Source organism: Danio rerio, chromosome 2 (genome assembly GCF_052040795.2).
Source record: "Danio rerio strain M-AB ecotype USA chromosome 2, GRCz13ab, whole genome shotgun sequence".
Classification (NCBI taxonomy): Eukaryota; Metazoa; Chordata; class Actinopteri; order Cypriniformes; family Danionidae; genus Danio; species Danio rerio.
The window spans coordinates 45637593-45650504 of NC_141022.1; the positions used below are offsets into that span (position 1 = coordinate 45637593).

Consider the following 12912-nt stretch of genomic DNA (forward strand, 5'->3'; position numbering starts at 1 on the left):
TTGTGTCATTTTTAAAAAGATTTCTAAAAGTAGCCAAATGAATGTTAAAATTTGCTAAATCTGTTGCTAGGTGCTTTTTTGAAAATAAAAATAGAAGTTGCTAGGGTAGTACGAAAAATTGTTTAATCTAGCAACAAAATTGCTAAGTTGGCAACACAGGCATAGGTTATAGCAGCTTGGCAGGTTTGTCTTGCCTTCGGAAAGCACGTGCAGTCATGAATAATTAAGAAGCAGGGACTTCTCATAGGATAAGAAAACTCCAATACTAATAACAACGAGAAACCGCCACTAGCAGATTCGTGCTACGTCACCAATTTTTATCCCACTTCAAAAATGAATTTAAAGCCGAAAGATAAAATTAGCTGACAAAAGCTCAAAATTATCCTGTTTATACACAATGAAAGCTGACAGCTGCTAACATTTTCTTAACTGATGCTTAACTGATGCACAACACACACAGTACTTGAGGGTTTCTTGAATCTTTAAGCATGGAGTGTTGATAAAGAGTCTGATGCATGTGGAGAGGACAGAGTGTGCCAACTTTTTTTCTCTCCTTCTTTTCTCTGTCATCCCCTACCTTTTCCCCACTGCTGACCATGGTCATTTAAGTTGCATTTTTATTTTAATTCCTAGGAAGACTTGTACTGAAAGAGCGGTTTAATGACCCTTTACCGTTCTCATGTTGTGGAATCTCTTAAGATCTTCTTAATGATGGTCAAGACGGGAGATCTAGGTATCAAAGTAAGCTTTATTAATAAAAATTTTTGCATTTCTCAAATGTAGCCCTGGACACATATTTCAATAAGCCTGTGCTGAGTTTGACAGTTGTTATTGACTCACCTCTAGCACTATGGCCCTTCTGGGAGGTGTAGGGTTCACCCATCTTAACCCTTTAATTTCCATTTACATCTTTCTGCATGTATCCATGACCTACTTGTAGATTTCTAGTACTTTCCCATGCTTTCACTTTTAGTCATGGAAAGCCCCTTACATACAGAACTGATATATGTTTTATTCAGTTAGTTTATAGAGGTTTTCACCAGTAAACATATTGATATGGATGGGTTATTAAATGGTGCAACAGATTGCAGCATATAGTTACTATAGTTATATCACATATTGAAGTTATTTTAATATTGTTAATTAATTTTTATATAATAAACAATTACTTTTTCGGTCCTCTTTCATTCTGTCTGTTAGACACTCATGCCTTCAGTGAAAATGAAACTCAACACTTTTTCCGTTTGCGCGGGCTTTGCTTTGTGGCTTTGTACTTTGCTCTCTGCTTTCATCAGGACACACTGTTTTTGATCTCTTAATATTCTGTCTGTTTGTGCAGTAAAATGGAAAAATCCAATGTTCCTTTGCTTCAGGATAAGTTTACGTGTTTGATCTGTCTGGATCTACTGAAGGATCCAGTGGCCATTCCCTGTGGACACAGTTTCTGTATGAGCTGTATTTCAGACTCCTGGGATCAGGATGATCAGAAGGGAGTCTACAGCTGCCCTCAGTGCAGACAGACCTTCACTCCAAGACCTGCTTTAGGTAAAAACCTCATCCTGACTGAAGTGGTAGAGAATTTTAGAAAGAGAAAACTACAAGCTGCTGGTCCTGCTCAGTGTAACTCTGAATCTGTAGATGTGGAGTGTGATGTTTGCACTGGGAGAAAATATAAAGCTGTGAAGTCTTGTCTGGTGTGTCTGGAATCTTACTGTCAGACTCACTTTGATCGTCACGAGGAATTTCACTCTAAAAAGCGACACAAAGTGACTGATGCCACTGAACAACTGCAGGAGATGATCTGCCCTCAACATGAGAAACTACTAGAAATGTACTGCAGAACTGACCAGCGCTGTATTTGCATGCTGTGCTTGATGAATGAACACAAAACCCATGAAACTGCATTGCCAGCTGAAGAGAGAGGAGAGAAACAGGTATAACGTTACAGAAATGTACTAGCCCATTTCTCTTTTATTGATAAACATCCAATATTTTGACTGAATAAGAATTGACACAACAGCTTCTGTGTCATCTTTGCAGTAGAGCAGGGATTTCAAACTTAATTCCTGGAGGGCCGAAGCCCTGCACAGTTTAGTTCCAACCCTGCTCCAACACACTTACCTGTAGGTTTTAAACAAGCCTGAAGGACTCAATTAGTTTGATCAGGTGTGTTTAATTAGGGTTGGAACTAAACTGTGCAGAGCTGCGGCCTCAAGTTTGACACCTGTGCAGTAGAGGTATAAAAAAGCCTGAATAACTGATACAGTAGGGGAAGAGATATATCATTTTGTCTATCAAGCTTTTGTGTAATACATATGTTTGTATTATTTTGTTTTACTGTAATTTCTTTGTTCAGAAACATTTTAAAGAGAAACTTCAGCAGAGAGTGGAGGAGGGACAGGAGGAGCGTGAGGAGCTGAGAGCGGCTGTAGAGTCGCACAAGGTGAGTTTTGAGCAGAAGATCATCTGCTGAATGCTGGAAGAGCTGTTTCAGACTCAGTTAGGACCAGTGTTGGGCATGTTACTTAAAATAACTTGTTATAGTTTTAGTTATAGGTCGCTGGTTCGAGCCTCGGCTGGGTCAGTTGGCATTTCTGTGTGGAGTTTGCATGTTCTCCCTGCATTCACGTTGGTTTTCTCAAGGTGCTCTGGTTTTCCCCACAGTCCAAAGACATGTGTTATAGGTGTATTGGGTAGGCTAAATTATCCGTAGTTTATGAGTGTGTGTGGATGTTTCCCAGTGATGGGTTGCAGCTGGAAGAGCATCCGCTGCGTAAAACATATGCTGGATAAGTTGGCGGTTCATTCCGCTGTGGTGACCCCAGACTAATAAAGGGACTAAGCCAAAAAGAAAATAAATGAATGTTTGAAGCAGTGAAAATTAAACCACACTGAACTGAACTAAACTGAACTCAACTCTGAAAACTGGACTGACGCTGTTTCAATATCAATATACTAGAACTTGTATGTTAAGCTGCTTTGACACAATCTGCATTGTTAAAGCACCATAGAAAAAACAATTAATTAAATTGACTAAACTCTGACTAAAGCTTGTCTTTTCCAGTAGGGTTGGGCGATGTCAACCAATTTGGCATTGTATGATGTTTAATGTGAAACATTGCTATGGACGATAGCATTATCATTGTAGGCGGCGATGATTTAATTATTTATGAATCTTTAATTAATTCATAACAAAGTAATTATTTGTAGCCTACCGTTTCAACTACCTGACCCACATGGCCTTTGTTCTATCCATCACCAAATCATAAATAAATAGATAAGGCACACACAAATGACCACCTTTAAACCACTTTTTACGTGAGAGTCTGGCTTGAATAGGCAGAGTGATCTGTGTCATTATAATGGTGTCGACAAACTTAGTTGGTAAAATAGTGCACAACTAACAGCAACCAACCAACAGTGTCTGAGGTTTTTGCTAAAAAACTAAGTATAAGTGTGAAATTGAAAGATTGAAGCAGTGTACTGATGCTGCGACACATTACCTGATAGATTTAAAAGACTGAAGAGTCGTTAGAGAGATGATGAATTAAATATCACGTTTAACAACTATAGTGAGAAACGATCCAGCGGTACATCCTTGATAAACTGTCCGATGTGCACTGCTCTCTGGGGTTTTGAGCTTAAAGCACTCGCTGACTGATGGAGCTCAGACACGCACATATGCTGCAGCGCATGACCGAGTGTGTGTGGTCACATGATGTGCATTTTTTGGGGTATAGTGTGAAAGGAGGGCTTTTCAGAAATGCTAGCTGAAACACCAGTTTGGACATGGATTGTTTTAGTTTTAAAATGCCATGTTAATACTAAGATGAATTAGTGTAAACTTGGCCTAAGTGTGTATTTTTTGCGAGCGGGTTGCTGCTGCGATGGGGGCAGGGCGGAGGTCTGTTGGCCATCGGCAAGGGAGGATGGCACCGTCTATTGACCCAACCCTATTTTCCAGTTTACATGACATTCCAGCAGTTGTTTAAAAGAGTGTGCATAAGAAATATTAGATGTAAACTCATGTTGACAGAAAGACAGGCAGGAAACAGGACTGGCTAGTGAATGCATTCAAAATGAAAATGGTGCATGTAAACATCATATTCAGAATATATAACGACCATCAAATCTTTCATTAAGTCAAAATGACAAAAAGGTGTACATGTAAATGTGGGTAGTGAGGAGCCTGGTGCTGGAGCACTTTCAGTCCCACTGTGGGGAACAGGCTGTGTGAGGCAGCAGTTAGAGCTGAGTGAATGACTGATTCTGCTGCTTCTCTCTCTGTGTGTCCTAACAGCGCTCTGCACAGGCAGCAGTGGAGGACACTGAGAGAATCTTCACTGAGATCATAAGCTCCAATAAGAGAACCCGGTCTGAGGTGATGCAGATGATCAGAGATCAGGAAAAGGCTTCAGTGAGTGGAGCTGAAGGACGACTGGAGCAACTGGAGCAGGAGATGAATGATCTGAGGAGGAGAAACACTGAGCTGGAACAGCTTTCATGCACAAACAATCATATCCATTTCCTCCAGGTAACACCAATCTCTGACAAACAGCACATTGTGTTTAACAATATGTATGTCTCCGATTTCCTAATATTCCTGTTGTTGTGTTTTTTTTTTTGTCTGTCTAGAGTTTCCAGTCTCTCTCTGTTCCTCCTGGATCTACAGACTCATCCAGCATCAGTTCTCATCCCTCTTTTGATGATTTGGTAACATCTGTCTCCGAGTTGAAAGAGAAACTGCAGCAGACCGTAAAAATAGCTAAAGAAAACATGCATCGAAAAGGTAAAGCTTTGAAGCATTAATGTACTCTCAGAAGTTTCAAAATTTAGTAAAATCAATATAATCCCACAACACACAGTTTAAAAATTGTTGAAAATTATTGTTTACTTATATTGAAGATATTTGTTTCCTTAGTGAGATACATCAATGTGATTCCCACACCAGAATACAAGAGCAGGAATGAGTTCCTACAATGTAAGTTTTCTTTTTTGTTTGTTTGATTTTTATAAACAAACTATCTAACAATAAAAAGGTTCTAAAATATAAGCAAATCTAAATATAATGAAGAAATATGCTAACGACGTAACACCTATTAAGTTATGTTACTTTAAAAAGACAAAAAAGAGCTTTTCTTTTTATGCCTGTTGTGATTTTTGATTGCATTAAAGCTGCGGTCACACTGCACATTTCTCCCCGTAGACTTCCATTCATGCACACGCAAATGCGTCAGACTAGAGACACAAGCACAAACAACAAGTTTCGCAGTTCGCTGTGTTGAAAAGTTCAAGCTTGGTGAACTCTGACCTGTGAAATTGCATTACATGTTTGCGTGAGACCAATCTAAGATCAAAACATGACCTCTCTGGGCAGGAATTTTTTATTGTCTAATCATTGTTTAATCCCTCCCTTTTTCACAGCGCTGTACAACAGAATTTTGCACAAACAAACTCTAGTGCAGGGGTGGGGAACCTTTTTTTCTATCAAGGGCCAATTACATTTTTGTAACATTGTTTAGGGGCCATACTAAATAATTAGGCTGCTTGATTATAAGAAAAATCATAATCGCATTTATTTTGGTTATAATTGTTATCACGATTATTCAAAACGATTATCAGTTAAAGTCAAAATTATTCACCCTCCTGTGAATTTTGTTTTTTTATATATAAATATTTCCCAAATGATGTTTAACAGAGGGATTTTTCACAGTATTTCCTATAATATTTTTTTCATCTGAGGAAAGGCTTATATGTTTTATATCAGCTACAAGAAAAGCAGTTTTTAATATTTTAAAACCCATTTAAAGGTCAATATTATTAGCCCCCTTAAGCAATGTATATTTTTGATTGTCTGCAGAAGAAACTATTGTTTTACAATGACTTTCCTAATTACCCTAATTAAGCCTTTAAATGTCATTTTAAGCTGAATGTCTTAAAAAATATCTAGTAAAATATTATGTGTTGTCATTATAGCAAAGATGAAAGAAATCAGTTATTAGAAAAAAAGAGTAAAACTATTATTTTTAGAAACGGGTTGAAAAAAATCTTTCCATTAAACAGAAATTAGGGAGGAAAGAGTTGCTAATAATTCAGAAGAGCTAATAGTTCTGACTTCAACTGTATATATACAGTTATTTCCCTATCGGTAAATAAGGAAAGGGAAATAAATACAATAGAGTAAAAATATGAAACAAACTGTGCTTTAAGCATCTGCACTTGTAAGAAAAAAAAAAACACTTTAATTATAGCTACAAAAGTCTTTCAGTCAAGAGCAGTGAGTGATTTTGTCCTTTTGTTGTTTGATTATTAATAAAAACAGGCAGCAGCAGGAATATTGCGCACTTTCACTTTAAGAATTGTGCGGCTCTAATATGGTGTAACTTTCACATGTCTTTTGATTCTCAACTTGTTTGTTTATTAAACAAATGAGGTTTAAAATAAATAATCACTAAACACCGCGTTCTGACACAAATGTATATGTATTTGACCATTAAAGCGCTCGCATTAAGGATGGCGTTAGATGTGTGTGCTCGTCTCCAAGGCTAAGCGCGCACACACACAGAAGCATGCCATACGGTCTTGTTCGCGCTATTAAAAATATGAATGGTTCGAACGTACATCAATGAATGATGCACATCCCGTGCTGCAAACGTTACAGTACAGCACATGCTTTTAGTCTATTTCATGTAAAACTGAGCTTTGCAGAGCAACAAATGTGTACAACTGTCACTTTCTATAACAGAAATTTTATTTATTTATTTATTTTATTTTATAATTTTTTTTCTGCATACGGCCCGGAGGCCGGACGTTCCTCACTTCTGCTCTAGTGTGACCGCAACATGAATCCATCACATTTCACTGATGAAAACATCATTTTTATCTGCTGTTAATCTGCTGTTTTAATGGTTTCCAGATTACCAGCAGCTGACACTGGACTCAGACACAGCTTATGAATGTCTGCGGCTGTCTGAGGGGAACAGAGTGGTGACTAGGATGAAGAAACCACTGCACTATCCTGATCATCCAGACAGATTTGATAGTTTTGCTCAGGTGTTGTGTAAAGAGAGTGTGTCTGGATGCTGTTACTGGGAGTTTGAGAGGACCGGCAATGGAATGTGTGTATCCGTGTCATACAAAACCATCAGCAGGAAGGGACCGGGAAGTGAGTGTAGTTTTGGATATAATGATCAGTCCTGGAGTTTGTACTGCTCTGACACCAGATGTTTATTCAGGCACAATAGTGAAGAGTCTAAACTCAGAATAGTGTCCAGCATGTCTAGAATAGGAGTGTATGTGGATCACAGTGCAGGAGCTTTGTCCTTCTACAGCGTCTCTGACACAATGAGCCTCATTCACAGAGTCCACACCACATTCACTCAGCCGCTCTACCCTGGGTTTGAGGTTTACAGTTTTTCACGTGTAAAATTGTGTGATCCACCTACCCTGGGTTTGGCAGTTACGGTGATTGACAAGTAATATTATGTGATCAAGCATAACAGACAAGCATATTCAAACTATCTCAAAATTCCACACGGTCTTGTCCCTTAAAGACAAGTATGATCACAATGTAAATTTAGACTTTTGACTCAGAGAGGGCAATCATCAAGTATAGCAAGGTAAAGTTAGTTTTAGTCTTTAACTGTTTAGTTTAGTCTTTAGTCCTACACCATAGTTGATTTTCATTTACAAATGTTCAAATGATCATAGAAATGCTGGGATAATAGTTTACATTTTGAATATAAATATTGATATCTACCCTAGCATTCAAAATAGAACTTAAAAAAAAACTTGGTTGGTTGAACCAACACTTCTTTCATGTTGTCGTAAAGCAAAGCAAAAATACTAAATCTTCCCAGATCTCTATGAATGTGTCACTAAATATTCATTCAAACTAAGCTTTAAAAATTGAAAATTTTATTCATATTAATATAGATTTTTAAAGATGCAATATAATAAAAATCTGGATATACCTACACTGTAAGAAAAAGAATTGTAAAAAAAAAGTCAAATGACTGGCAGCTACGGCTGCCAAACAAAAACCATAAAATTACGGTAAAATGTCTTTGTTGAAATAAAGTGCAAAAAATAATAAATCTACAGATATTTTCATTAAAATGTTTACAGAAAAACACTGTTATTTTACAGACTTTTCCTAGAATATTACGATCAAATCCGTTCAATAAAGGTATACACTAAGAGTTTTACAAAGAAACACTGTTATTATACAGACTTCTCCTAGATTATTATGATCAAACATCATCAATAAAGTGACTGCACTAAAAGTTCAAGAGAAAACAATGTTATTTAAAAGAATTTTCCCTAAATCATTACGATTAAACACCTTTAATAACATGCCAAGACATGCTCATGATCGTAATTTAACAGTTTTATTTTGGATCAAAATTTTTTGGAAAAAACAACAAACGAGATACAACTGATTAAAATTCTCACAACTTTAAAATTACAGTTGTTACATTTTGTTGAATAGTGTTTATGTAAAACGTGTAGAGGTTTAAGTTATATGGAATGATTCAGTTACAGATCTTAAATGAAATGGAACTGTAACATGAAGTGGACGCTGACAAATGAGTGCAGATCCAAAGGCAAGCAACAGTCAACACAGGGGCAAACATATGTAACATTTTGCAGGGAATCCAGAGTCATGGTCAAATAACAGGCAAATGGTCAGTCCCGGCAGCAAACAACATAAACAATTAACAAACAAAGCAAGGCAAAAGAAGCGAACCGTGTCATAATGTTCACAGTAGCAGTATAACAAGACTAAGCAGTTGGTGCGTGCGCGTCTGTGCTGCTTTTAAAGTGCATGTAATCAGTTCATAACGATCCTCCGACTGTGTGTGTGCAATCAGCAGAATCTGAAACAGGTGTATGTGAGCACTCTTAGTGTGTTACTTTATTAAATGGATTTGATCGTAATAATCTAGGAAAAGTCTGTAAAATAACAGTGTTTCTCTGTAAACATTTTAATGAAAATATCTGTAGATTTATTATTTTTTGCACTTTTAAAAAAAAAAGAAATTTTACCTTAATTTTATGGTTTTTGTTTGGCAGCCATAGCTGCCAGTCATTTGACCTTTTTTTACGATTTTTTTTTTTTTTTACAGAGCAAGTAATTACAATTTATTACTTTAATTTTACATAATTTTAAATGTACTTAAAAAACAGGAAAAAAAAACACTGTGAATAATATGTCATTTTTTTGTAAAAAACAGACACATTGCTGTAATTTGTCATTAATTATATAGAACATAAAATAACAGTCAAGGCGTTAATTTACAGATAATGTTTGTAATTTTTTATGAACTTTTGAATATAATTTAAAATAACAGAAAAAATACTGTATAAATTATACTGTTATTTCCCTGTATAAAAAACACAAATGTCAGTAATTTGTCTTTAATAATAAAGTACCTAAAATGAAAGTCAAATGGTTAATTTAGAGAGATTGGTTGTCATTTTACTAAGTTTTGAATATAATGTAAAATGACAAAAAATTACTGTAAAAAATTTAAGGATATTTTCTGTAAAATTAGATATTTTTTTTTACAGTGTAGGCATAGTTAAATAATAAGAGTTCAGTACATGAAAATGGCCATACTGTGAGCCTCAAACACCATTGCTTCCTCATTCTTATTAATTAACACTGGCTCTAGCTCAATTCATGTTGAACTCCAGTAAGTAGGGTATTTTATTCACTTTGAGTAAAGTGATTTTCTTTAATGTAGTTGATGCAGACTCATTCATAAGTTAGTTGTGGCAAAAAAGAATCTGCTAAATTAGAAATTAAAATATTACAGTTAACATTAGCTTGTTTACAATAGCTTGCTGCGTAGTGCACTGCAACTAACATGCCAAAGCCGTTTCATATGCATTGTATTATTTGTGATGACTTGGCATAACTTAACTTATTAACATTAACATCAACATTAAAGGCCACAGCATAGATGTTTAAATGTAATTACAATACATCCAGATAAATAGATTTAAGCAATTATTTAGTTGTTCAAGTGTAAAATGAGATGAAAAACTGGGAAATGGAACTTAATACAGTGCTTCTTGTCTGGTCTGAGACCCACTTTACATCATATATCTATCAGGCAGTGATAATCACTGATTTTAAAAGAAATCAGACCCTAAATGTGGTAATTTTATAATGGAAAGTTCATTGGAAGCGCTGAGGCTGGCTGCATGAAATTAAAAGTCAGTGTACATATAGTCTATTAGCATATTGTTGAGCTGTGCATTTACTAAATGAGCATTGTGCCATAGGACTGAAATGACCCCACTGTATTTGTTTTCTTTTTTCTTTTTTTTGTATAATAAATTTCTATTCTGCTCGTGTCTTAATTAATTTTAAATAAAAAATGTTACATTTTTAATTTCTTGTTTTTATTGGTTTTGAGAAGAATGACAAATCAACAGAAATATCAATCAGTGAAAAAACAGATTCATCTCTCACCAGCTCTCGCTGTCTCTTACTGACCAGCTGACCCACCTGCACCCTTCCCCAATGATGGAAGCAGTGTTTTTCACTGTGAGGACATATCTTAATTTGACTCTATTTTTTGTAACATTCACTTTAGATGGATGGAATTTGTCTGAGAAGTGTGATTGGATTTTTAATGACCACAGAGAGTCAGGACCTCAGTTTAACATCTCATCTAAAAGACGGCGCTCACTGACACTGTAGAGTTCTGTTTTCTACTAAACAGTCATATCGATGACTCTGGTGTGCTTGGGCTTGGCCTTGGAAAGTACAATGTATTGTAAGTCTACGTCTACAATGTAGACTACATTCCAGATTAATTTGAAGTCTTAAAATGGTCCATGCCCACAATAGGGTATATGCCGAGCTAGTGCAGCTCCCATGCTGATACACTTCCGGTGACCTGTTATTGTAAACTTTTTACCATTTTATACGGTTCTTTATACGGCATCGATGTTGTAATGTCATTAAAATACATTCAGTTAAATAAACTTTAGCATTTATTTAGTTGCTCAAGCGTAAAACGAGACAAAAAGCTGTTTACTCGCACGCGCCCGTCAGAATCGGCAGGCTAACGCAGAAGTTCCATTGAATATACTGGGGTAAAATAAATGCTCATATTATAAAGATATGACGGGGGAAATGTAATTTAATGCAGTGCTTCTTGTACAATCTGAGACCCACTTTATAAATCGGATATCACTCAGCTAGTGGAGATCGCTGATTTTTAAAGAAAACAGACCTTGAACGCACCGGATTTTGCATTGGCATTCAATTCGCCGGAAGCGCTTTACCCAGGTTACTGGCAAATTAAAAGTCCTATTAGCATGCTTCGGCATATACCCCATATTGTTTTCAGTTGATTCCATCATCCACACTTAAACGAATGAAACGCTTTCGTTCATGTACTGCACATGTGCACAGACATGAGAGGATTTTACACATCCGGCTGCGGTTTATTTACTCTCTTTGAAACGTTGTGGCAAAATGTTGCAACTGTAGTCTGCTTCCACTACTGAACAATAGCTTCCAGTAAATATTCTGTGTCCTTTAAAGAGAAATATGGAGAATGTAAAAACTGACATTTATCTTTATTAAAGCTGTCAAAATGCACATTCAAAGCTTCTGCTTTACAGTGTTGGCCAGCATGTTAGCTGACTCGCATGCAGTGGTGTAAAGTAACTAATTACAAATACTCAAATTACTGTAATCGAGTAGTTTTTCTCAGAAATTGTAACTTACTAAATAGTTTTAAAAATGTGTATTTTTACTTTCCCTTGAGTACATTTTTAGTGCTGTATTGGTACTTTTACTCCACTACTTTCCTTCAACCTGCAGTTACTACTTTTTCTTGTTTATGGGGATTAGAAAACTCAGTCCTGTAATTCCTGTCCAATCAAATCACACATAGAAGGTAAATCGCATCATAATGAACTACCTCAAGACATGTACACTTTACATTGCAGCAAACTGTTTGGAAGCAATAAGTGTCCAAAAAGATGTTCAAAATCTTTACACGCATTGACCCAGAGACTGTTTAGATCAGGGATGCCCAAACACAGTCCTGGAGGGCTGATTTCCTGCAGATTTTAGCTCCAACTTGCCTCAACACACCTGCACGGATGTTTCTAGAAAGCCTATTAGGAGATTGATTAGCTAGCCCAGGTTTGTCTAATTGGGATTGGAACTTTGTAGGACATCAGCCCTCCAGGACCGAGTATGGGCACCCCTGGTTTAGATGCATGTCACTGATGAGAAGATGATGTATATTTACTGTATGATGACCAAAATGGCCTTAAACACCCAGCAGGCACAAGACGTCAACGTGCCGTCAGATTGAAATTGTACCCTAACGTCCAACGTCCAACCTAAAACCAACCAAATATCAATGTCTAATGATGTTGTGTCAACGTTACCACCATGACATCTATCAGATGTTGAATTTTGATTGCCATAACTGATGAATAAATGTCAGTATTTGACGTCAATAGGGTGTTGGTTTAAGATGTTGACTCGACATTGGATTTTGGTCACTTTCTAACAACCTAAAATCAACTAAATATCAACGTTATTTGATGTCATTAATGGACATTAAAATAATGTTGTCCTTAGACGCTGGCTAGACATTGAATTTTGGTCACCTGACATCACAACCTAAATCTAACCTAATATTATTGTCTTATGACATTGTGTGCCTGCTGGGCAATAGCTAAATGCACTACATAATGTTACAATTACACACATCCACAAATGACATGTAAATGCATCAACTTTTAACAGCATAATACTTACTACTCATGAGTACTTTTAAAAGGGCTACTTTTTACTCCTACTTGAGTAACATTTACAACAGGTACTTTTACTCTACTCCCACTACATTTTTAGGCAAGTAATGGTACTTT

At 36.3% G+C, this 12912-nt stretch overlaps 1 protein-coding gene across 1 annotated transcript; it reads left to right on the forward strand.

Moving 5' to 3' along the window:
• Positions 1-1262: 1262 nt before the first annotated feature.
• Positions 1263-7614, forward strand: LOC570185 (E3 ubiquitin/ISG15 ligase TRIM25). Its single transcript, XM_087241203.1, is given in 8 exon segments — positions 1263-1934; positions 2357-2443; positions 4301-4534; positions 4636-4789; positions 4922-4981; positions 6917-7158; positions 7160-7247; positions 7250-7614. Coding segments are annotated over 8 exon segments (1686 nt in total). The 5' UTR covers positions 1263-1343; the 3' UTR covers positions 7480-7614.
• Positions 7615-12912: the final 5298 nt, after the last annotated feature.